The sequence below is a fragment of the Strigops habroptila genome, chromosome 4 (genome assembly GCF_004027225.2).
Source record: "Strigops habroptila isolate Jane chromosome 4, bStrHab1.2.pri, whole genome shotgun sequence".
NCBI lineage: Eukaryota > Metazoa > Chordata > Aves > Psittaciformes > Psittacidae > Strigops > Strigops habroptila.
This window is the reverse complement of record NC_046358.1, coordinates 11,565,946-11,591,975: the sequence shown is the minus strand read 5'-3', so window position 1 is coordinate 11,591,975 and position 26,030 is coordinate 11,565,946. Positions and strand designations below refer to the sequence as shown.

General features: G+C 48.1%; 1 protein-coding gene across 5 annotated transcripts in view; it reads right to left on the bottom strand.

Moving 5' to 3' along the window:
* Positions 1–19,921, bottom strand: part of FERMT2 (fermitin family member 2) — a 52,364-nt gene extending 32,443 nt beyond the window's left edge. For 4 of the 5 annotated variants that reach the window (XM_030482697.1, XM_030482698.1, XM_030482699.1 and 1 more), the window contains exons 1-2: positions 19,806–19,921; positions 18,970–19,168 (exon numbers count right to left, since the gene is read on the bottom strand). In XM_030482697.1, the coding sequence (XP_030338557.1) occupies positions 18,970–19,168; positions 19,806–19,883 (277 nt within the window). In that variant the 5' untranslated portion in view covers positions 19,884–19,921. Of the gene's footprint in view, positions 1–18,969; positions 19,315–19,805 lie in introns of those variants that run through there. The other variant, XM_030482701.1, reaches the window with a different exon arrangement.
* Between the last annotated feature and the right edge of the window lie 6,109 nt (positions 19,922–26,030).

The window sequence follows — 26,030 nt, the reverse complement described above, 5'->3', positions numbered from 1 at the left end:
TGGTGGGGCAATGTCCCCCCACCACACAGAGGAAAGGGAAGGAGAGGTAGGGGGAAAGATCCAGACACTGCAGCTGCATTTGCAAAGCTCTGCTTAGTCTAAACCCTCCATCTCCAAAAATACTGACAAGGGGGGATGTCAGCATTGACAGCGACAGCCAAAGCTCTCATTTCAAAGGACAAACCAAACATTTCCAGACGATGTCAAGTGGGCAAGCACACGAGAACCTCAAGAGGTTGCAGGACAAATTACAGGGGCAGTGGAAGGTGTCCCTGCCCACGGCAGTGGGGTTTGATCTAGATGATCTTGAAGGTCCCTTCCAACCCAAACCATTCTATGATTCTACGATACTGTGAATGACAGAGTTACCAGTAAGTTTTGAGCTTATGGACTTTGTCTGAAGATTATTTTAATTTTCATAATAAAAAAGAAGCTTGAAAGCAAAGCAATTCCCAGGTTAAAGCACTGGTTATATAGTAATTCAGTTTTTAACTCCAGATTCTCCTGTGACCCTGGATTCCCAATATAAAACGTCAGTTTTACCCAAATTAAAACTGCCAGATAACATTCATTGTAACCGCTCCTTTCTCCATCCTTGGGCAGCAATGCGTCTCAGGGTACCAGCCTGAAAGCCAGGGGCAAAGCCAACAGAGTCCAGGGGCAAAGCCTCAGAAGACACACCACCCAACAGGCTGAAGGTACCGAGGAATACATTCCAGGATCAACATCATGAAGATTATCCCCATGAGCCACATCTGAAATTAAAATTGAGATGTGAACAGTGTGACAAACTAACTTTTTTCTGTCCCTCTCTGGAAATGGGATCTTGAGCTCAGCGTTACTGAGAAAACCAAGCAGAAGCTGGTCTAATAGCATAATCATGCAGCCAGAAAGCAGAAATGTTCAGCTAGACTTTTCAACAGCTTTGTACTATCCAATTAAACAAAACCAAATATAGAAAAGCATGCAAACTTGCACAAGCCTTGGCTACTTTAAAAAAATCTGAGAAATCATTACAATGGACTCTGTAATGAAGTCCACCTTCTGCCCTACTAACAGCTGAAGGAATTGGCGCTGAAATGCACAAACTGGCACTCTGGGGGGAGGAAAAATAAAGGCATTTTGAATCACTAACATTTATGCCTAACAGAAGGGGATTTGAGCGCACGCTGCAGATTAACCTTTCAGGCTCTGGCACAAATGCACACAGCATTGTCTTTCGGCCTAAAAGCCATTAACACTTTGAATTAACAGTGAGATGTTGGCTATAGCCAGAAAGGTAAAGGTCTGTGGCTGCCCCATGGGGTATTTATTTATTTATTTGTTTGTTTATTTATTTATTTGTAAGAGAGCTTTGGCAAATGTTTAGAAGCTGACTTGTGAGGCTGAGTTTAACATGTTGACAAGAAACCTTTGGTGCTTTGCAAAGCACTGGGTGCGACTCAGGGCTTGGAACAACCCTTGCATGCCAGGGAATGCCAATTGCCTGGTTAAATCTGAACAAAGGTTTATAAATCTTCACCAGGGTCCCAATTCACGAGTTACTGATTTGTTGGGGTTACAGCTTCATGACAAGGCTTGTTATTTTGGCTCAGTCTTTTCCCATTTACTACTGTCAGTCACAGGACTGGTCATTTCATAGTTACCAGAACACGGATAAGTCTCTGAGCACTGCAAACTCATTTAAGAGATCACAGACCTCAAATTCAAAACATTATTACAGGTCCAAATCCACACTGCAAATCTCAGCAGAGGTGTTTGCAGATCCAGAGCTCTTTTGAGCTGCTAAATGTGACTCGTGCATCCCTGAGCTGCTATTTCCAGCTGTGAAGTGTACCAGCCTTACAGCAATGCTGCTATACAAAGAAGCAGAAATGGTCAAAGCCGGTAAGTATCCATCAGCATCTCAGTCAAAGCAAATAGCAAAAGAAACAGGCTTGTTCAGTGGGATGGGAAAATCCACCTACGTTAGTTTAAATCAGGCTGATTCCTGCCTATGGCATAGCAGGTGGAAAGGAACACCAGAGCCACCAGGATTCAGGTGTCCTCAGTGCAACAAAAAAGCATCCTCCCACCATGGTCATCTTGGGCAAAGGAGAGCACAGAGGGACCCTGGAAATGAGCTGCACACATTTGCTAGGGTCACAGCAAGTCATTGCTACTGATGGTCCCCTTCCAGGCAAGAAACCTTCCAGGTGAAGGCTGTGGAGATGTGGAGGATGGAGCCATCAGCATCAGCATGGTTGGGGACTGGGAGTTCCAGGAGCCCAGCCCCAGCAGCAGCACCCGCGGGAAAGGGAAGCACGGCGCTTCCTTCCCGGCATCGAAAATAATCACCGCTCCCAGCTTCCTCCACCTCCCTGTGCAGCCTGAACCGAAACCTCAGCTGCTGGAGCCTGGGAGGGCTGGGGGATCTGGCTGTGATTGTTTTTTTGGAGGAAGAACCTGGTTTTGCATTTGCCTCCCAAAACTATGCCAAGAGGCAGAGATGTGGCACTGGTGATGCTGAGGACATTTTGTATAGCAAAACCCACTGAGCAAACTTGCTGTTCACCTTGAAAAGCTGTTCAGACAGTCCTGCAAATGCAAGAGGCATCTTAAATCACCCGCCCAGAGAGCTGCAGAGATCTCTGCAAGGACAGGACATTATAAGGAGAGGTGAAAGGCTGCTCAATAAAGTGTTTTAAACCTTAAACATCCTTAGCTTTCAATTCATGCCAGTGCCTCACTGCAGTCACATTACACCAGCTTGTCCAGCATAATTACAACTGCAGATTTTTATTCCCACAGCTACCACTAAATTCACATCCAGAATTCATGTAGCAGAAAATAAGCCTTAATTGAGATGCACACAAAATGTGTTTTAATTCTGGGCCTGCTATGGCACTGATACACACATACACAACTACCATTTAAGCAACAAATTTTGGCAAAGTGCAAAGAAGCCCCATCCGCTCTGCCTGATGGCCCATTTATCCCAGGAGCTGGCTGCTTCAAACACTTTCCCTCTGCCCATCCATGGATTTTAAAAGTTCCTTTTCTGCTCCACTTCTGCAGCAGCTACTGAACCTCCTTTCTTCAGAAGCATTACCGTCACTTGGCAGGCTCTCTGTGCAAGCTTACAACTTACTAGCAATAGTATACAAGTCTCCAGTGTTACATAAACACTGTATCTGCCTTGTTATTTTGGGATATCCCTTCTTGCAGATGAGCTTTCCTGCCATGCACCACCCAGGACAATGGAGCCCTGATAAAACTAAATAAACATCTTTTTATTCCACTCCTCCCCAGCACATGGTTAAACCTCACTAGACTGATAACTGGAGACCAGGAAAGTCCAGCAGTGGTGGTCTCCATCTCTTTAGATATCTCCCATGGGGTAGCACCAGATCCCCTTTCACACACACATCCCTGATTAAATTCATAGGACAGCAAAGAGCCTACCAATGCCTCCATCACCCTAACATTGGAGGCAGATTACTAAAAAGCTCCGACATAAGCCAGAATAGGTACATAGGGAACTTCTGCAAGTCTGTCTAGTTTGCATCATGTTTTTTTTGTTTGAGTTTTGGAAACAAAGACTGGCAGCTGAAGCCGTTTTCCCTGGAATACTCTTCACCTTCGGAGAGTCAGCGGATGCAACCAAAGCAGAGCTTTCAGTTCATTTCTTAATTATAAGTGATGGCTTTTAGAGGATTGGGTTCAAGTCTTCAGCCCTCCCATGGGAGCAATATGAAAGAACCATCCTCCTCCAGTACAAAACACAGCAGAACCAAAGCCCATCCATCTCACTGGTTGTTTTTCCATAAAGGCAGAATTAGCACAGCAGCTCTCCCGGTCCTGGCTCTTCCCAGGGGTGAGTGTGCACTGGGGGTGCTTTTAATGAGGATTACTCCTGCTCTGGACTAGTCACGCTTGGGTAGCTGAGGTAGGAAAATGCCTTTCAATTACCCACACAATACCTCATATTGCTCCATACATATAAAACATATATGCAGATATAAAATACATTATGCATATAAACACACATATACACATACACCATATACATATATATAAACACACGCATACATAATATGTACACACATAGGTACATACATAAAATATATATACACATATATGCGTCACATAAGCACACACATATGTTTATACACACACATACATATATAAAAATGCTACATATATAAGACACATTGCAAGGACTGAACCAGCTCACGAGCCAAGCATTTCTTCTGCAGAAACTGATTTTTGTACTTGGTAATCTACAGAAAAAATAAACCACCAACCAAACAACAAACCTTACAGCTTTTCAATGACTTTGGTACAGATGGGTTGAAGTTACTCAAGGGTTCCTAAAAGGATGGAAGAAATAAGTGCGTTGCATTTATTTTCTTTAAATTAATATGCAATACACATTTTATTGAAAAGAATACAGACGTGGACAACACGTTTAAAACCCTGACTGCAGGCCGCAGACAGCTCAAGAGGCAGCTGGAGGATTAAAGTACCTTTAAGCTCAAATACCGGCTGATAATGCATTAATCCAGCACTTGCAAGCCCCAAGGAGTGGCCAGGGCTCTCCAAGCTAAAGGCTGGGTGTTGGCTGGTTACGCACCCCTCTTGGGAAGCCAGCAGGGAGGAAAAACTCCTTCAAAGGAAAAAAGACGTCCAGCAATAATTAGCTGGGGAGCACCTCATGTGCCCCAGGCGAGCTCCCTGGGAGGGGATGCACCCTCCCCTCCACCTCCTGTCCCCTGTGCATTGCACAGCCACCATGCATGGAAAGCAAGGCCGAAATATTCTAAAATTTGAAAAGGAGAGCAATTTAGGACTACAATTAAAAAAGGAGAAAAAACTCCCCCAAACAAACCACCAAAAATCACTGCACATAACCTCATGTGTGCCTTTGGTAGGTTTTCCTTTTCCATATACTACCAGTGGTGTGTGTCTATGAGGCCTGAAGGTGTATGATCTTCCCATCACTCAATAATGATGGGAATAGAGAATACTGCAAATGCTCCTGAAACATTCAGAAGTACCCCAAAATGGCTAATCTGGTTAATGGAGCAGGACAGAGGTGCTGGGGAAGTACAAGAATAAAGCAGTGTTTTACAGCCAAGAGGGTTGCTGAAGGTCCCACTCCAGCCAGCGCCTGCTCTCATGGTCATTGATATATACTTTTCAGAAACTACTGATCCAACCACTAAATACTGCTGCATTTCCGTTCCCCACCTGCAGAAGCAGTGCAGGGATCAGCTCCTGCATCTCAGTGGATCGGATCCAGGCCCATGCAGTTTGATGGGGATGGCTGCAAGATCATCACTTGCTTTTGAAACATCCTCCCAACCAGTGCAGGGATTGGAATTTCACGAGATAGATGTGCCCAGGCTGCTCTGCAACCCTAAAATGCCAGCGCACTGACCAGCTCATTTTGGGCTAACATCGCTGCCATCAAAAATAAAGCAAAAAAACCCCAGCCAAGCCAGATTTCTTTAAATACATATTTATATTTTTACATATTTAAATACAAATATAAACACATACATAGCTGTGTGTTTATAAAGATATTTTACGGATGTATATATGTACATATACACACACAGAGAGGTGTATCTATATAGCTGAACACATTGGTCCCTATGGGGAGGGATGGGATATAGCCTCCTTGCTGCTCGCATTGACCTCTTTAAACTCAGATTCCTTTAAACATGCCAAAGCCACTCCTTCCAGGGCAATTATGGAAAAAAAAATTAAAGACAGAGCTGTTTTCATTTATCTTGAGCCCAACAAAAGTGCTGATGTGTTTTGCTGGGTGATACAGTCACTGTCTTGGGGCAGAATCTCTCTTTTAGTGTGAATTTGAGTCATTTGGGATATGGTGTGCACTGAAGTAGACTCCTCTCCAACCCCCAATGGTGATTTAATTGCAGAGCAAAGTTCAAAATGCAACAAAAATCCTTCCAGCCTCTGGTCACAACACTTGAAAAATTATACTTTGGAACAAAGAGATAAACATCCTATAAAATTATTATCAGACTGCTGTAATAAAGCTGTAGCCACAACAATCTGATGCTCTTGGTACTAATAAGACTTAATAGGGGGTTTTAGTCACATGCCTCATATTTGACACGTGCTATGAAAGATACAGCATACGGCAGCCACACTGCCACAACTACCTGTAGAAAGGCTTTTGCCCATGTGTAAATACAAAGTGGTACCTCAAATTCTCCAGCATCTACCACCATGGGCAACTATCACCACTATTTTATCCTATTTTGTTTTCAGGAGAACAAATGTTCAGGAGAACATCTACACACCCATGGAGGTGTCCAAAACAGGGTGGGCCTGTGCTGGAATTTAAGAAGAACATTTCTTGCATGAAAAACAGTTTGACTTACAAAAAAAAAAAAAAAAAACCTAAATAAATATGGACAAAAGCAGCCTTGTTCCCGATGCTGTGACTCCTGTGAGCACAATCCAGTCCAGGAGACCTCCCTCTCTTCCCAGCGTGCCAGGGTACACACTTATGGTTCACCACCATGAAATCCTGACGTCAAAGCACACTGTGTAGTCGCAGAGAGCCATTCAAGAGCAATGAAAAATGCCTGTGGAGGACACCAAGTGCATCAGGACACAACACTGAATGCAGATGTTAAATGTGTCCTTGCTCAGAAAAATTATGGAGCGTCTTCTGCTAGTGAGAGAACGTGCTGCTGCACTGCTGGAAAAAGAAGCGTCCTTTTATTTGGTTTATAAGTGAGGTTTACAAGGGCAAGCCCATGTCTCGACAGAGCAGGGATGGTAGCTGAAGCACCAAAGAGGTGGCAAAAAATGCCATGGTCAATCTTTTTGTTGCTCAAAAGCACCACCCTCCCCTGAAGAGCCCACCATCTACACAGCCCAGCAATGAGGCTTGGCAGAAGCCCCTGTGAAATTTTACCGCTTGGTTTCTAAATCACTGGTTTTGTTTTATAAGCATTTTGCAGAGCAAGGACATTTTACAAGCCCAAAACATCAGTGAGGGTCTTTGTAAACACAAGAGGCTGATATTCAAACCCAAATGCACCCCCCCAAAACGCTGCTCCTGGCAAGGCAGGGCTTTGCTCCTCCACCCTTAAACTGCTCGACCCCGAGGATACTGAGCCTTCAAGCATCTCTGCCAGAGTCAAGTCCACCAGCAGACTTCAGGGAGAAGAGCAAATCCTGACAAGCCTGAAAGTTACCTTTTTTCTTAAGTAAACTCTAGGAAGGAAGCTCTTTTCAGTGTTAATAGGATTACTCAACTAGCACTTGGAAATTTAATTCATTAAGATGCCACGGCAGTTATCTACTTCTTGCATTGCTAGTACTGAAACACAAGTAACTCCTCCTCCTCCCAGGGCTGAAATGATTTATCTCATGCTGGCCACAGTAACAAGCACCTTTGACCTGAACAGATGCTACCCTCCTATGGAAAGAACAGCAAAACCACCTTTAAATTTGCTTTACACCTCTGATACTATCCCACAAACTCAAAAGGCACATGCAAACTGTAGCACAAGCTGTGAATTGAGCATATGGCGTTTGCCCTAGAGGTACCTAGACACTTTTTTATTATGCTTTTATGCATAAATTTATTATACATATATATATAATAAAATATATTTTATTTCTCAGCATCTATTGCAGCAGGAGGTCTGCGGGTTTCTCTGAGCTGCTCAACTGCAAAATACAGCCATACCCAGCCCTGTTTAAACCCCTGAGCAGGGAGAGCAGATTTGCAGCAATACTGAACCCAGTTGAAATGTCAGGAAACTCTCCAGAGGAGCCAAAAGCCAGGGCCACCTCAGCTTCCCAGTGCCCCTATGCTAACAGGCACCAAGCAGCTCAGGAAAGTCTTCGCAAGCACCATGCAGACTTGCTTTAAATCCTTGCACCAGCCTCCCAGGGCAGTTTGGCTTTCTCATTTTCCAAGGGTGGATTCTTATTTAATTTTATTTTTTAAAAAACAGGATCTTTCCAACCTGATTTTGCCATGTTTCCCCCCACTCGTCAAGCACCCCTCCAGAGGAGGCTTGCACTGGCTGCTCCCGGCCTCCAATGGAATCACAAGAAATGGCAGAAAACTCAATTAAGGAGTGCGGTTTCCATGAATCATCCAGCACAAAATAGGAAGCATCGGAAAGCAGGAAGGAAGACCATTTCTCCAGGGAGCACTCAACTACCTTGACTACCAGCCCAGGCGCTCCCTCACCCTCCAGCCATGTATCACACTTCCCTCACCAAAAAGGAAAGGTGCCCCAGGGTGATGTGCCAGCAGTCTGCAATCCTGACTCATCCCCAGTGAACATGCAAGGCATAAAGGAGCTGGTCCCTGCCAAAAAGACATCATACCAAATAACGGAGCCAGAGGACATTTGGCAGGATGGATGCATACGGCAGATAAAGGAGGACAACCTGAATTCCCAACCTCCTGTCTAAAGCTTCAGTCTCACCAGGCAAGTGCCCAAGCACGCTTTAACAACAGTTATTCTCTGATAAAGCTCAGCCCCTTGGAAAGGGAGGTTTGCAACTGTCAAGATGCCTCGGGCAGCCTCACCACACACCAAACCTGTAAGCCAGTGTTGGTCCCGCTCCTGCAGACCAGGTGGGATCCTGGACTGCAGCAGAGGGACACCAAACCTTCCAGGTTTCACACAAAGTGCATCCCCTCGGGCAGAGCATAAAGATGTGTTATCCTTCCCTGGCAGTGACAGCAGCCAGAAGCACTGCACATGCCGCCAGCCTTTCCTTGCATGCATTTTGGGATGAGCTGATCGGTCCTTTGCAGAGCCATGGCGAGATGCCATGGGAAGGGGAGGAAATTCCACTATTTTTCTTATTTATTTCTGCATGTGAGCCCAAGCTCACTGAAGCACGCAACACGCTTTTAAAGGGCTTTAAGACCTCTAACCTTGAGCTTGGGCCCACCTCGCCCATCACATAACCAAGATCAGGCACAAAAGCCAAGGGCAGGACATGCAGAACGCAGCAAAGACAATCTCTGCTGCAGACAGCTCTCGAGCAGACATCGTGTCATGCAAAGCTCTGTGTATTATCAGCAAGGAAGGGAAGCTCAGCAAGACAGCGATATAGCTCTTTACAGGCAATTTCATAAAACACAGACTTTCTAATTGAATTTGGAGTTTCAGCAATTAACTCTTCCAAAAGTACATATGCCTGCAGGGACCGGGGGCGGGGTGAGGGGAAGAAAACCACCACCAAACAAGAATGTATAATCAGCTGGTAAGAGATTCAAAATGTAATAATTGGCAAGACGCATTTCTGGTTGCTGTCTTGTTGTTTTGCAAGCTAAAAACCAGCTGAGATTATAAAGGGGAAGGTTTATGCAACCACTGCTGTGCCTGTTTGCCTCTGTGCATCCCCTCTCAATGCTGTTTGCAACCTGTTGTCCAAATTCAGCCACATGTTAATGAAAATATGCAGTTTCCAAGATCCCACCTAGTCTGCAAGAGAGGAAATAATGCTGGCACAGGTACACGCCATGCACACAACTACTGACCGACATGACATTCATATCTGAGTGGCCACTGAACACAAGCTGCACTCAGAGCTGCTGCAACCTTGCTGGAAAATGGGTGAGTGTGAGGAAAGCCAAGGAGTACAGTTCTCTGAAAATAAAAAAGAAAACAAAAAAGCTTTCCTCTGGTTTGCTAGGCACTCTTCTTCCCCTGACCTATCAGTTCTACTTGGTGGAATCTCCAGCCTAGACAACAAGAGCAATGTGCAAAAAATCGAATCTCGGCAAGAAAACAAAGTTACTGCAACTCTGGCCAAACTTGTTATTTTTCCATCCACCAGGAATCTGAGGTTCTCAGTACTTTTCCAAATTATAACACCTGCAAAACCCTGAAAGTCACTGAGAACATTCATAACTGAATCCCACAAGCTGAGAAGTTTTGCATGGTTTTGTTTCTCTGCCTCTTTCTAAGCTATCGGTTAATTCACATTTCAGACCGAGAACAAAGAAATGCATCTTCTTTAAGATCGTTTTAACACTATGGGAGTTTTTCCCCCAAACACACCCAGGGTTGGATGCTGGGCTGAAGGTGGTGTACCAAAAGCTCCATGAGTACCATAAATCTCCTTCCTTCCCCTTGTCTGTAAGAAAAAACGTCACTAAAACCCACTATAAATAGCTCACAGTGGCAGTGTCAATGGTGATGTCGAAACGACTGAAGTTTGCAGTGCAAATACTCCCTCTTCTCTTTCTCAACTTGGTAAACACTCCCACACCCACGATCTCATGCAGTTATCCGCAATCCTTCTTCCCCCAATCATAGACCAAGGGTTAAAATCCAGGTTCCTGTTTTGTTTTTTATAATGTCCTTAGTGAAATGGAACATAGAGGACTGAAATAGAGGATTGAAAGAAGTTGCTCGTAAACCCACTGTGGACTGCAAGCTGCAGACTGACAACTACCAAATGCCATTTTTTAAGACCAAACTAAACTAAAATCAGAGTCGGGCATGATTTTACCTTGGTAGCCAGAGGAGGATGCCTGCCATGAATGCAACCATCGCACACATGACAGCACAGCAAGAGGGAACACCTGGAGGCATTTGGCTTCTATAAATACTAAACTATCCTACTTAGTGGGTGTGGGAAAGGCTGTGGATGTTGCCTACCTGGACTTTGGTAAAGTCTTTGACACCGTTTCCCACCGTTTCTCCTTGGAAGAGGAAGAGAAGAGAAACTGGCTGCTCATGGCTTGGAGGGGTGTGCTGTTCACTGAGTAAAAACTGCCTAGATGGCCAAGCCCAAAGTGTGGTGGTGAATGGAGTTAAATCCAGGTGGTGGCTGGTCACAAGTGGTGTTCCCCAGAGCTCAGTGTTGCGGCCAGATCTGTTTAATATCTTTATCAACGATCTAGACAAGTGGAACCCTCAGTTCACAGAAGACACCAGGTTGGGTGGGAGTGTTGATGTGCCTGAGGGCAGGAAGGCTCCACAGAGGGCTCAGAACACGCTGGATCGATGGGTTGAAGCCAACTGTGTGAGATTCAGTAAGTCCAAGTGCCGGGTCCTGTACTTGAGCCACCACAACCCCATGCCATGCTACAGGCTTGGCAAAGAGTTGGAAAGTTGCCTGGCAGAGAAGGACCTGGGGGTGTTGGTCGACAGTTGGCTGAGTATGAGTGTGCCCAGGCAGCCAAGAAGGCCAACAGCATCCTGGCCTGTATCAGAAATAGTGTGTCCAGCAGGGCCAGGGCAGTGATTGTCCCCCTGTACTCGGCATTGGTGAGGCTGCACCCTGAATCCTGTGTTCAGTTCTGGGCCCCGCCCTACAAGAGAGATATCGAGGTGCTGGAGCAGGTCCAAAGATGGGCAGCGAAAGTGGTGAAGGGTCTGGAGCACAAGTCTTATGAGGAACGGCTGAGGGATGTGGCGGAGGGTTTAGTCTGGAGAAAAGGAGGCTGAGGGGAGACCTTACCACTCTCTACAACCAACTGAAAGAAGGTTTTAGAGAGGTGGGAGTCGGTCTCTTCTCTCAAGTAACAAGTGAAAGGATGAGAGGAAATGGCCTCAAGCTGCAGCTGGGGAGGTTTAGGTTGGATATTAAGAAAAATGTCTTCACCAAAAGGGTTGTCAAGTGTTGGAACAGGCTGCCCAGGGAAGTGGTGGAGCTGCTGTCCCTGGAGGTATTTAAAAGATGTGTAAATGTGGCACTGAGAACATGGTCTAGTGGTGGGCTTGGAAGTGCCAGGTTAACAGCTGGACTAAATGATCTTAAAGGTCTTTTCCAACCTAAACTTTCTATGATTCTATTTTGAGTACAATTTGTTTGGGATTTTATATGGTTGAGAGAGACTCAGCCAGATGCCTGGGTGAAATGCAAGCTCTGACAGAGGAGGGTGGGGAAAAGGAAAGGATGGCTACAGAGAAAAAAGAAAACGGAAAGGAAAAAAAAAAAAAGTGTGTGAACATGATGATTTATATCATTTTAACTCCCTTGGAGTGATGTGAGCACAGCTCCTCATGCCGGCTTCCCCGTGGACCGTACGTCAAATGGAAACCTGAGGGAACTGGAAGAGGAAACTGCTGATTTGGGCTGGGTGGGAGCAGCAAACCCAACAATTTCCTGTCTGTGGTACAACAAACCCCGGCTCTGGTATTCGCGGGAACGCTGCTGCCACCTCCCGCCCCACTTTCTTCCCCCTCTGACTGGGATCTCTGTCATTGGCCAGGCTCTTCTGAACCAAAGCAGATGGCTCAAGTGAGACAATTTAAATAATAATAACAACAACAAATAAAACCAAAATTTAAAAATGTAAGTTTTGTGGTGGTTTTTTTTTTTTTTGTTGTTCTGAAGAGTCATCTCCACTCTAGGCAGAAATATTAATTGCTGTGACACAGTTTAGAGCTGCCTGAATGTAGCTTTTACCTACCCCCGCCCCAAATTCCTCTGGTCATTGGCAGTTCAGCTGAATATCCCACTTAGGCTAACAAAGAGAACATTATTTGAGCCATGATCCTATGATTTGGTGTGAGCCCACACAGAAGTTTCCTGGAGTCAAAAGTTAGATGTAAAGAGCCAGCCCTACGCAGATCAACGTGCACAGCTGGAGAATGTCTGTTAATAGGCACTTGCATATTCTTACCTAAATGTCATAAAAAGTGTGTTATTTGGAGGACAAGGATTCAGCACAGATCACTAGCAAAGATATTAATCAAGGGGCAGTATGTAAATGCAATGCATGTTAGTGGCTCCCTTAGTCTCCTTGAAGACGCGGCTGATGCAGGAACATCTCTGTTGGGAGCACCCCTGCTGGGCAGCTCTAGAATCTTCCAGGGTGCCACTTCCATCTCAAAATGGCCCCAAATTCTGCCCATTTCTGGAGCAAGAAGACTTCTGTGCTCAGCAGCATGCCAGATCCACCCCTCAGCATCTAGGCTCACCATCCCACCTCCCACTGGCTATGCAAGTTTTGCTGTTTAAAAGCCTGAGATGAGGTTTCTCAGAGAAATCCGGAGCAGGGTCAGTGTGGAGCATCAGAGGAGTCCTGCCCATACTGCAGCCCATACTGCCTGCCCATACTGCAGCCATCCAAACTGCTCTCAGCAGCAAACACTGCCACCATTTATCACATTATTTGAGACAAGCACTCACCACTCAGCCTCAAAGGGAATACAAACAGCTTCTCAGAAGCCTCCAGGCATACTAAATGGCACTCAGAGTCCTCTCCTGAACACCATGTACTTGAAAAGCAATACTGAGGAATGACTGAGTGCTGATTTTGAATCAGAGAGTCATAGAATGAATCATAAAATGGTTTGGCTTGGAAAGGACCTTAAACACCATCTAGTTCCAACCCCCTGCCACAGACCGGGACACCTTCCACTAGACCAGGTTGCTCCAAGCCCCGTCCAGCCTGGCCTTGTACACTGCCAGGGATGGGGCAGCCACAGCTCCTCTGGGCAACCTGTGCCAGGGCCTCGCCACCCTCACAGGGAAGAACTTCTTCCTAGTATCTAATATAAATCTACCCCCTTTCAGTTTAAAGCCATTATCCCTTGTCCTATCCCTACATGCCCTTGTAAAAAGTCCCTCTCCAAATTTCTTGCCCCTTTAGGTACTGGAAGCTGCTCTAAGGTCTCCCTGGAGCCTTCTATTCTCCAGGCTGAACAACCCCGGCTCTCTCAGCCCGTCTCCGTAGCAGAGGTGCTCCAGCCCTTGGAGCATCTTCATGGCCTCCTCTGGACTTGCTCCAACAGGTCCACATCCCTCTTGTATTGGGGGCCCCAGAGCTGGACGCAGACCTGCAGGTGTGGTCTCACGAGAGTGGAGTAGAGGGGAGAATCACCTCCTTCAACCTTCTGGCCACGTTGCTGGTGATGCAGCCCAGCTTTCTGGGCTGCAGGCACACACTGACAGCTTATGTTGAGCTTTTTTGCCAACCAACACTGCAAGTCCTTCTCCTCAGGGCTGCTCTCAAAACATTCTCCACCAAGCCTGTAGCTGTGCTTGGGATTGCCCTGACCCAGGTGCAGAACCTTGCACTTAGCCTTGTTGAACTTCATGAGGTTGGCGCTGTCCCACTTCTCCAGCCTGTCCAGATCCCTCTGGATGGCATCCCTTCCCTTCACTGTGTCAACTGTACCACACAGCTTGGCGTCATTGGCAAACACGCTGAGGGTGTGCTCAATCCCACTGCCCATGTTGCCGACTCCTGAGGAACACCAGTTATCACCTATCTCCACTTGGACATTGAGCCATTGACACAACTCTTTAAGTGTGACCATCCAGCAAATTCCTTATCCACCGAGTGCATAAGGAAGGAATTTCAAAGCCCTTCCCATCTCAACCGACAACTTATGGCCACACAAGTACCTGCAGATCTCGCAAATGGAAATGCTTGGCTGTCATCCTGGAAGCACAGACCGAAGAAATGTCCCAACCATACTCCAAGCACCAAGCACCGATGCTCAAAATAAGTATTTCTGGAAAGCGTGGCTACAATAAACCCCCTTTCTTTCTCTGTAGCCTCCAACTATTTCTCTTGCCTTCTCTAACAGTAAAGCACATGTAGTCACCTAGTAAGCACTGACCCAAATCTCCTTGGAGAAGTCCAAGGGAAAAGGTGCAAGTCACCTACAAGACAGCACTGCATCCTGCCTTGTGTTTGCAATAGGAATGGGTTGGGGCAAGGATGCTGCATTTCTCTTACATAGCCTTAAGCTGCTTCAAAGGGTTCATCCCAGTTTCAAGTCAAAAAATTCCCCACCAAGTCTCATGACAGCTTGGAACACTTAAAAGCACTGCAAAACCTCAAACCCAAACCTGAGGAAATCAATGACGCTGCACTTTCTTGGTATTTTATTCATAACCCTTTAAGGGGTCCATTAAGATAAAGAGACTTTACTGGGAGAACATTGATATTTTCAATTGATCTTGCAAAGAGTACAGATCAAGTTATTGGCCAAATAACGTGGGCAGAGTCCATTTGACGGTTGAACAGAGCCCATCAGGTAAATCCCAGACACATATGCAAGCTAAAATCAGCAAAAGAGCAAAAGAGCGAGCTTGATGTGCTACCATGTGCTAAAGCACCTAAACCAAAACATTTTGCATGTGACAACTCCTGTGTCAGTCCACAAGTGACATCCTGCCCTCTCCAAAGTGACGGAAAGGAGATAGCGGAGGAGCTGCCAACACGGAACAATGGAGTTTAAACCAGCTGCCCAAATCCTTATCAAAGATGCGATTCACAAAAACCCCAAGGCCTTAGAAGATGTCATCACTGCCTGCCATTATCAGCTGTTCTTTATCGAGGGCGGAAGGCTTGCTTTGACATTTATCCCCGGTGCAGCTGATGTACCCATCCTGGCTTGATAAAACAGGGATGCCACCATGCTGCAGGGCAGCACCGTGAGCCATCCTCCTGCCTTGGCCAGGCGATGCACCAAGCATTAACGCTTTTCAGTCCAGGACTGCTGTAATTCCCAAACTAGCTCTTTTTTTTTTTTTTCATTCACTTATCTATTTTCTTCAGGTACAAACCCCTGAAGGTGCTCCGTCCTCCCAGTGAGCCCCCACAGCTGGAGCTGGCTGCTATGCATTTACTGCCTGTGAAAGAAACCTACAGAGAAATCTGCATTTCCACTTTTAACTACAGACTTTCTGAATCTGCTCAGTGCACATTTAGGTCATCTGTCTTAAGCCAGTCCTCTGCCAGCCACCATTTGTCCCCCCTTTCCCTGCTTCTGTCAGCTATTCTTTTATTCCCACTACTGTACAGAGCACCCCCTAAATGCAATCCTGCATTTAACATATATCCCACAAAGCTCCTCCCAAGTGCATTTCAAAAAAGCAGCGTGTTTTTCTTGCATGTGTTTAAAACAGTCTTAAGTTGACAACAACAATAACCTGCGTTCATTTCCTTCCTTCCTCTGCTCCCAGTGATTTTAAGCCTCTTTTTTTTTTGTTTTGTTTGTAAGTCAATAGTGGCAAAATTCCTAAAAACCCCTGGGTGAGTACCAGGAGTTTCCAGTACTCCCAACCCACATGGACTAACTAAATACTACTGCTCTTAAAACCTCAGCAGTTTTTTGCCTATTTTTCAGAGGACTCTGCCAAGCACACGGCACAGCTCAATTAACAAAGTGGCTTAATCCAGTGGGGTGATAAATAACAGGGGAGCGAACAGGTCATTGCAATTCACTTGAGTAACCAGAATCCCTATCTGCTGCTTGGGTTTCTTCCAATCCCTGCCTGCATTAGTGACAGATTTTAATTGCCTATTCCCAAATAGTCTGACTGCAGCCGCTCTAAGCAGGCAAGGACTGAGTTGACAAGATTTACTGATACCTGCAGCCTTGCAGTAACGAAAGAGAGACTTTCCTGTGTTCTTGCCCTGAGAATGGCACCCCAGGCCTCTCCAGGGCAAAGGGCTATTTACTGCAATCGTTTTCTCCTACAAGCATCAGAAAATACTAATATAAATCTAGATTTTCTCTTTTCCAGGCTCTCCTTGCTGCTGGGAGGAGGGAAGGCATTTTTTCTCCCTCGCTCACTAATGGTTCAAGAACTTCTATCAGCATCCTACAACCACAGTGGGACCAATGTCTGCAAATTCACAGTGATGCCCTAAACTTCAGTGAAACTCTGAGCAGGCCACAGAAATCTCCCTTCCCTGCTCTCCAGCAGCACAAAGCCCACAGGAGGTTTGTCCAAAAGGATGGAGCCAGTAAATCCCTGCCCAAGATACAGCCCCGCAATGTGCAAGCAGTGTGGTTCATAGGGGATCCCAGAACTGCAAAGAAACTTTGTTTTAAGAAATTTCCTTAAAACTCACAGCAAAAATCTGCTTTGCTAAAGATTAATAATTTTTTTAACACTTGGAGTTGTTAGAAGAGGGAAACCAACACTGTCAGGGACAGACAAATGATGGGTTAAAAATACAGGGAAAGGGTTCCAATATGGAAAAATTGCAAAATTAATATATCTGGAGACGAAGCAGTGGCAGAGGCTAGATGAAGCAGGGCATTCAGGAGGCACATGAGGGTGAGACACAAGTCCTGTCCCACCCCTCTCTGCTAAACCCGACCCTGATAAACTGGCAGGAGCTCAAAGAAGAGCCATAAAAGTAATGAGGGCTGGAAGAGCTGACATGCAGGAAGATTAAAAGGAACTAAATACGTATAGCTTGGCTCAGCGACAAAAGCCAGGGGGAAAGGGAACGCAACAGCTGGAGATATCCACAGGTCTTGACCATCCTGGGAAGGGGGGCATTGGGGCTGAGCCCCCCAGGGAGCACCATCTCCACTCCCCCCGCTGGGCCGGCGGCTGCAGCCACTGCATTCCTTCCCTCTAATACAATCCCTAATTTAACAAGTGGAGACGATCCGGGCAAACACACTGGGGGGGGGGGGAGTGGTGGTGCATTACGTCAGGCACTAATTTAAGTCCTTGCTGGGCTTCATCCCTATGCATGCACCCAGCTTATGGCACATGAGTCGGCCCCAGCTCTGCTTTGGCATCTGCTGGTCCTGACACCCAGCGCAGCTCAAAACTGAGGAGTACATTGCTTATTCATTCATGATCAATGGGTTGATTTTTAATCGTTTCTAGAGAGCTGTTATGTTTTTACCCTAGCCACTGAGTGCTCAAATCCAGCAAATCTTTCTGCAGCTCCAGCAAAAAAATAACCGTTTTCGGAGAGTCAAGGCTATCTCCAGCACAAGGCCTTTTGATGCGAGCACTTGCTTCCTTTCGAAACAAGCATATTTATATCCATCTCTTCCTTCCTGTAACTTCAGATAATTAATAAATCAAAACCTAAGCATGGAGGAAAATGGTATTTTTAAAGTCGCATGAGGACTTTGCATTGAACCGGGACCTGCATGTGCAGCTGACAGCTCCGCTACTCCCACAGCCGCAGGCACGCGCGGGGACCTCGCAATTAATATTTTATTTGAGCAATTACAATCATCAGCCTAGACTATACCGTTAAGTAAACACACCCGAGCCATAAAGAGCTGATAAAAAGACAAGCGGGAGGTTTGGCGGGGCAGAGTTCCCCGCGGCCGGCGAGTCGGGGCGCTCGCTTTCAGCAGGGATCTCCTCCACCACAAAGCCATCGCTGCGGCTTCGGCCGTGCGTTCCCACGCGTCCCAGACAAACGGGCTCTTTGTCCAGGTGCGCACCCAAAGCCACCGGACACCGCGGTGTCCCCCGTCCCAAGCCCAAGCTCCCGCGTCGCCCAAGCCACCCCATGCTCGCAAAGGGCCCTCGCAGGCACTTCCCTCGTCCGAAGTAGCGCGGAGCCAGCTACAACTTCAGAATTCAATTTTTCTGTAAACTGGAGAGCACCCACAAAATCCCCCCCACCACCCCATGAATGAAGATGTTTCCTGGCTCTGGGTAAAACTGAGTACAAAGCAGGCGGCGATGGGGGCTGAGGCCCCGCCACAGGCAAACCGGCCCCGGGGTGTAAAAGTTGGGCTGGTTTGGGCCCGAGGCAGTTCGAGGTGCAGCCCAGGGCGCTGGCTGGGGACACGGAGCCTGCTGCCGGGGGAGCGGGGGCTTCGCTATGGAGCCCGGCAGGGTGCATATGCGAAAGGGGCAGCGAGGGGATGGGGTGCTAGGGGAGGGTTCTGGGACCTGGCGTAGGCAGGGTGCTGAGACGGGTGCTGGGACAGCCAGGGTGCTAAGCAGAGTGCTGGGAGCTAAAGCACAGCACTGGGACAAGACGCTGGGTGCTTAAGCAGAGTAGTGGGGCAGGATGCTGGCCGCTGAGTGCTGAAGTACTGAGTACTGGGGTAGGGTCCTGGATGCTCAAGCACGGTGCTGGGCAGGGTCCTGGGCGCTCAAGCACGGTGCTGGTAGCTTCAGCACAGTACTGGCGCAGGGTGCTGGGTCCTGGGTCAGGGTCCTGGGAGGATGCCGGGGCAGAGTGCTGGGCTGGTTGTGAGGTACCGGGGAACTCACCGAGCTTCTCGACGAGGCGCAGCATGACGCCACCGATGTGGATCTCGCCGGTGACCCTCAGGGTGACGTCGCGGCCCAGGTCAGTGACATGGACGCTCAGCTCCCACGTCCCATCGGCGTAGCAGCCATCCGGCATGCGGATCCCGTCCAGCGCCATGGCCCCGGCCTCCTGCGCCGCCAGCCGCGCCTCACCGCCCGCCTGCCGGCACGGCTCGGCTCGGCACGGCCCGCCCGCGCCCCGGGGGGGTGGGATGGGGGCGCGGTGGGGCGGGATCGGGGGGTGCAGAGCTGCCCCGCCGCCCCCAGCCGCTGCCTGCGGGGCCGCCGCGGGAGGAGAAGGGGCGGGCGGCGAGAGGGAGGAGAAGAAGGAGGAGGGAGAGGAGGAGGAGGAGGAGGAGGGGGATAATAATTAAAGGAAAAACGCGCCCCGCGCCGCCGAGCCCCTTGGCCTTTTATGGAAGCGAAGGACGGAGTAAGTGGGACCGCTCCAACATCCGGGACTCGCTGGGGGGCGGCTCGGCTGGACTCGGGCCGGCCCGGCCGCACCGGCGCTCGCCGAGGGGCGCAGCCGCTGGACGCGGGGTCCCCCCGACCCCAGCGCGGCCGTGGGGGTGCCGCTGCGTGCCGGAGGGGAGCGCGGGAGCCGGCCCGGAGAGCGTCCTCTAGGGCCGGCGGGAACTCAGTGTCCCAAACGCGTGGATGCTTCGAACGCCTTTCCCTGGAAGCCCTGCCCGCTGCCGCGTTAGTTTGGTGTTTGTTTGGGTTCTTTTTGACGCTGGCTATTTAAAAGCCCCTAGTTCATAAGCGGAATAAGACATGTTAGGCAAACCGCTTACCTTGGCATCGCAGTCCATGGCTTGTGCGGTGCCCATGCTGAGGCTGGGCGATGTGCCGGTTCTCTCCATCCTTATCATCTGTCAATCTAGGAAGTGGGAACTGTCTTTAAAATGAGTCTGAACCGGCACAAATGGAGAAAAAAAAAAAAAATTATCCGCTTCCTGTAGCTCTCCACCCAATGATACACACATCCCGCCAAGGCAACTGGGCTTCCTGAAAAACCGCCAAGCGGAAGGAGCCGTGTTTTGAGGTCCGGCGTGGTGGTTGGAGGCAGCGGGCAGGATGTATCCCACACTGTGCCAGGTGATGCGAAGCTATGTCCTGACAAAGCCGTTCCCTCCCTGGCAGCCTCGGGGATGGCTCTACCACTACAGAACTTTCCCCACAAGCACTGTTCCCACATCCTGTGCAGGAATGGCAGTGGGAGCTTTGCCATTGTGGAGGCAACAAAATGTTCTTAGTGGGGATGATGAAGTTTTGCCGCATTTCCACTCTATATTTTCAAATGCATCGATAAAAGCTTTCCTGAGCTCACCCTGGGCAGAGTAAGCCAGGTTTTACTCATGAACAGTGCAGAGAATTTGGGCTCATGTGGCTGATGGTGCAGAGGAAATTGGGTAATACTGTGCTGAATGATGGGAGGATGGGCAGCAGATGACCTCCACCACCAAATTCTGCTGGTGCCTTAATCCCTGTCAATGTAACCCCCATTTCATCCCCCAAACGTGGAAGCTGGAGCATAATTTAAAGGGTGACAGCTTGGGAGGGCAGGGGAAAGCTGGTCTGTAACAATAAAATTTCACAGATTGTATCTCAGTGTTCTTCCAGTGTAAAACAATAGGGCAATAAATAGAAAGGGTTACTCTCAACCCGAATATTTTGGATGAGGTTCCCAGCTGATGCAATTCAATACAGCTCCACTGCAGCTAGTAACCTTTTAGTACAGCTGAATGCATGCCATGAGGTAGAGGGTGCTGGTTCTGTGTGCTCTTAAAACCATTTGCAGAGTTTCTCTTTCCCTGAGAACGGGAAAAGCCACTCTCTTTGCCCTTTCTGTCCTGGCTAAGGCCAGGTGCCACCGTCCTTGGGGCATTCCTTTCCTCCCAGCACCACTGCTCAGCAGTGGGTGTGCGGAGAGGTGGGCAGCGTGATCTCCAGTTCTCCGCTGAGAGGCAAAGCAAGGTCAAAAATGCACTGGCAAAACTCTTACGTCAGAGGCAGCCAAGCATCCCCAGGGCTCTTCCCACTGTTTGCAAGAAGTCCTCACTCCGTACAAGCAGCAATAGCCAAATAAGGTGGTGAAACTCATGGACGCTTCCATCGGGACAGGGATGATACCTACCAGACCTGCCCACAGCTCAGCTCCCAGCATGCTGCTCCTCCTGCCTCTGCTCTGCAGAAACCGGGATGCTTTTCTGATGAAATGACTCAATGGGCATGTTCAAGAAATCAGTGATGAAGCTGAGCGGTTCCTTTCCCGTTGTGGGTTTATTTGACTTGTTTTGTCCCTTTTTTGTTAGTTTTAGTTGTTTGGTTTTAAACTGTTACGTGCAGTTCTTGAAACCAGCTGGCTTTCCTGCTTGGCTGCTCTGGTGCTGTGGCAAGCCGGTCAGACTGGCTCTTTCCAGGGTGACCATCCATGGAAATCTGCCCTGTGCATTTGGGTGACTGGAGCAGGAAAAGCAGCACGACTGAGCACCCAGCCTGTCTCCATATACAGAGGCAGAGAGATTCCCCAAGCCTCCGTGTAAATAAAAGCTCTGTTTCCTAAAATGCTCCAGCATGGCGAGCACAATGTGCTCTGACCTGGTGGTGGGCAGCCCCTGCTCGGCCCTCAACACCCCTCCAGTTCTCAATATTCCCTGTCTGCATCTTCTTCCTTAACAAGGGCAATGTTTCAAAAGAAAACCCAAAAAAGGAGAAATGCAGACTCTTGTTTTTCCCCCAGCACTTTTTGTGTCTCTAACACCTCCCAGCCTGGGTGCTCCCTTACAGCCCACTGCGAGTGGTACCACTCCTCTTCACACAGGGTTTACAAGCTCTTTACTTTTCCCTGAGTTTTACTCTGAGCTCATACATCCCTTCAGTGACCAGGGAGTTGGAGCATTATGTGATCCCTTTGGAAAAATGCACCACTAGAAATAAACTTGGGCAGTGACCAAACAGCAGCACAAAACACTTATTGCCTGCTCCCTCATCGCCGGCACCATGTAACAGCAGGTGAGAAAGGTTCAAACCACCTGGGTGGTTTTCTCCATGTATCTCCATTCCTTTCCACCTCTGAGAGTCTTTTGGACATTGCGAAGTTTCACTTTTCACAAATGACCATTTCCTCCTAGTAGAGAGAAGGTTGTGCCCCGGGCAAAGGAAATGTGCTGGGAAATTCCGCTTACTTGTTTATTCCTGGCCACATTTGTTTTTCCCTGATTTTGTCATTTTGGAAATGTCCATGTGACTTGCTTTTACGTTTTTCTGGATGTATATGCAGAATGTATATGCAGATGTATATGCTTCAAATATATATGAAGCTGCCACAGCTACGTGTTGTACAAATGGGCAATCACCTGGTATATGCATAGAGTTATTCGGTATCCTTGTAATGAAATGATGAATAATATTTGTGATTAAGATCTTGAAGAGGCCCTTGGGATGTGGAGGTTTAGTCTTTCTAGATTGTAAAATTCCCTCTTGTGATCTTGCAGAGATTATTTAGTATCTCTGATACCTTATTGCCCAGCAGTAAAATAATATTTGCTTATGTCCCTTAGGACACAACTCCACTGATGCTATCCTGCTGCTTTGTTCGTGTGTAGCCTTCCACCAGGCCCATCATCTTGTCAGGACACAATGTTTGCTTCTGATGAATGAGGTCAGAAGAATTCCCAAGGTTTTGTCTCATCTTTGGGCCTGTCCATAATGGAGCCTCAGCACCCTTTTCTGGGTGGGTTTGTAGCTGGCATGGTGTCTTTGGACTGTAGGTCTGTAGATTCATAGAATCATAGAATCATAGAACAGTTAGGGTTGGAAAGGACCTTAAGATCATCTAGTTCCAACCCCCCCTGCCATGGGCAGGGACACCTCGCACTAAACCATGTCACCCAAGACTCCATCCAACCTAGCCTTGAACACTGCCAGGGATGGAGCATTCACAACTTCCTTGGGCAACCCATTCCAGTGCTTCACCACCCTCACAGTAAAGAACTTCTTCCTTATATCTAACTTAAATCTCCCCTGTTTAAGTTTGAACCCGTCACCCCTTGTCCTACCACTACAGTCCCTAATGAAGGGTCCCTCTGCAGCATCCTTATAGACCCCTTCAAGTCCTCACATCTTCAGGATGTGATGTTTGCCCCAAAGGAAGTTCAGGCAATTTGATGTGGAAATGCAGCTGGGTGTTCTCAGCAAGGAATGCTGGTGCCAAGATAGCTATCCTGAACAAAAGCGAGGGCCATCAACCTTAGGAGGCCCGTGTGGCCAGCTCTCTCCTCCAAGGACACATGTGATGAAGCCAGGGACCAAAATTCGACACTGACAACCATCCAGCCTGGTTCTTCATGCCCAAAGGTTACAAAATACATCCCTGAAGCTGGAATAAGCCCTAGTTTGCAAGAGAGAGCTACACTCAGAGACGAGACATGAAGCCAGAGCGAGCTACCTCCTTCGTTGGTAAGTCAAGCCAAGGTTTCATTGCCCTACAGCTACAAAATTGCATCCCATTTCCATGCTGCATGTGGCCAACATCAGCTGTGGTGCACTGGAGCCTGCTCAGCTCTTGCTGCAGTACAAACCCTGCTGCAGGGGTCTTCTCTGTCCCCTCTTCACCTTCTTTCCAGGAATTGGGGTCAATTAGGCTCTTGAAGCCTCAGGCTGAGAGGTTTGTTTCCCAGCCTCTGCCTCTGCAATCCACTCTTCATAACAAATAACTCTGCTGACTCTCCTGACTCGGCGTGTCAGGCATTAGTTTCCTGTTGACATTAATCCCTGTGTCGTTGTTTACCTTTTATCCTTTTTCTATCATGCGGTTGTGTCCTTCTGATGTTTCTAGCTGCCAGGAGTGACGTCCACTGAGTTTGACTCTTGGCTTGGCCCAGAAAGGAGGCAACATGCCCCATATCACTCTCCAGTCATTCCCAGGGTCAGAAGGGTCCTTCAACTTTCTGTCTCTCTGAAAGGGCTGGTGGGTCCTAGAGCACTGTCTTGGCATCTGTTTTAGCCAGAGGGAGTTGTTAGCTGAATACTTGAATCCATCTAATGGAGAATTTGGATAAATCCCAGGTAAATTCTCCTAAAGGTTGATTCATTTCCAGGGCTGAAAATGGCTTTCCAGCTCCACGCCTGGTGCTTGAGAGTCTCACAACAGCTATGCCCAGGAGCTGGTTGCTGATCTTCCTCTGCATCACCTGTGTCTGGCTTATGGGTTTGGTACCTCATCATTCTCACTTTGGAGTCTTAATGTCACCTTGTGACTTGCAGCAACAAATCACACTGCCCTGTGGAGATCATGTTTTAGTGAAGGACAGGACAGATATGTTGCACAAGAATCCAGGAACATGTCACTCTCAGCTGCTGCCACCTCCATCAGTCTTTCAAACAGCCCCAGGACCCCCAGGGATGTTGGAGCATTGCCTCCAGCCTGACCACCACCAAGGTTTCCAAATTCTTTTGGCAAACTGGTCCCAAATGTAGCTTTTCCTGGCTGCTAGCATTGGCTCTCAGAGGGTTCTCTCGGGTGGATGCTGCGGATGCTTTGCGTGGTGCTGTCAGCAAGCAGTCAGTGTAACTAATTTTCTAGAATCCCAGGATAGAAAATGCTGTGTTTTGATGAGGTAGTCCCAAAACATGATCAGCCTGTAGAGTTTTTTGGCTAAAAGTGGCTTTTAAGAGTACTTTACCGCACTACTGATTTACACTTGCCCAAGAGAAAGGGGGTAACTGTAGCCCAAAGGTTCAAATATCTCACACCCTGCCTCTTCTGCTGTAATATGCAACATATTAAACCACTTTCTATTGTCCATCAGATTTTTTGAGCCTTTGCCACTCCCGTTCTGGCTTTCCTCCACCTCCAGAAGGCCTCCTATTCATTCGCCTTTACAAACACAAAGTACAGGCTTTTCTCCCATGGAGCTGGGGCTCAAAGAAAACCCAAATGTCACGCAGCGCTCATTCACCATCCCTGGAGCTGGTGACTCTGGTGTGTTAGAAGAAACACCCAGCATCATTATCCACTGCTAGTCAGCGAGAAGAAAACCCAGAACTCCCAAATAATTCATCTGATGGCTCCAACACCATCATCTGCAGAGCTGGCCAGATAGTGGAAAGCATCTATTTGGAAGCGATTTACTGGGAAGCAGTGGGGAGAAAAAAAAATTCCCCAAATCACATCATCAATTATTCACAGCTGCTATTCAGGCCCTTTCAGGGCAGCCACTTGATGGGAAGTGGAGCTGCAGGAAAGCACCCTGTTCTGGTATCCAGCACCCTGCAGATCTCCCCAGGAGAAGGAGGGAAGGAAAACTGCCCCCAGCACCCTGTGTAGCCCTGTCCTGTGTATTTGCAAAGCAGCAGCCCCACAGCTGGCATCACCAAGAGCTATAGCATCAAACCCCCATGCCGAGCCCCAGCACTGACTCTTCCTGTTATCTCTCCAGCTGCAGCTCTCCCCTCCCCAACGGTCTGGGGAAGCTGGCTCCCAGCCCATGGGTTTTCCCTCTATCGGTGCAGGGAGCAGCGAGGCAAAGCTTGTCCGTCACGCTTTGTTAGGGGGCCCAAGAGTTGCAGAGGCAGAGCGCATCCCTGAGACATGCTGGACCATTCCCATCCCTATGGATGCACTCCATAGTGGGGTCAAAATCAATTTAAGACATGCTGGGGTCAGAGACAAAGCCCAGCAAGAGCAAATCCATGTTGTACCCAAGCCTGGGGTTTCAGCGCACCAGTTTTTCTTTGCAAGCATTGCTTGAATCCTCTCACCCTGTGCAAATTTTTCTCAGTGTAAGATGAGCTCCGCAAGGTGCTCTTTGACCCCATGGCACTGCAAAAACCACCAAATTATGAAATAAAATAGCAAATCCAGCCCTGGGGACTGCCCGCCTAGCAGTGCTGAAGGGACGTGAGGATGGGGAGGGACTGGAATGATTTTCCCACTCTGAAAGCCCCAGAAACCCCAGCCTGGGCCACCCATCCTCTCTGGCTGGTACTGGGATGCTCCATGCTGGCTGCACCCG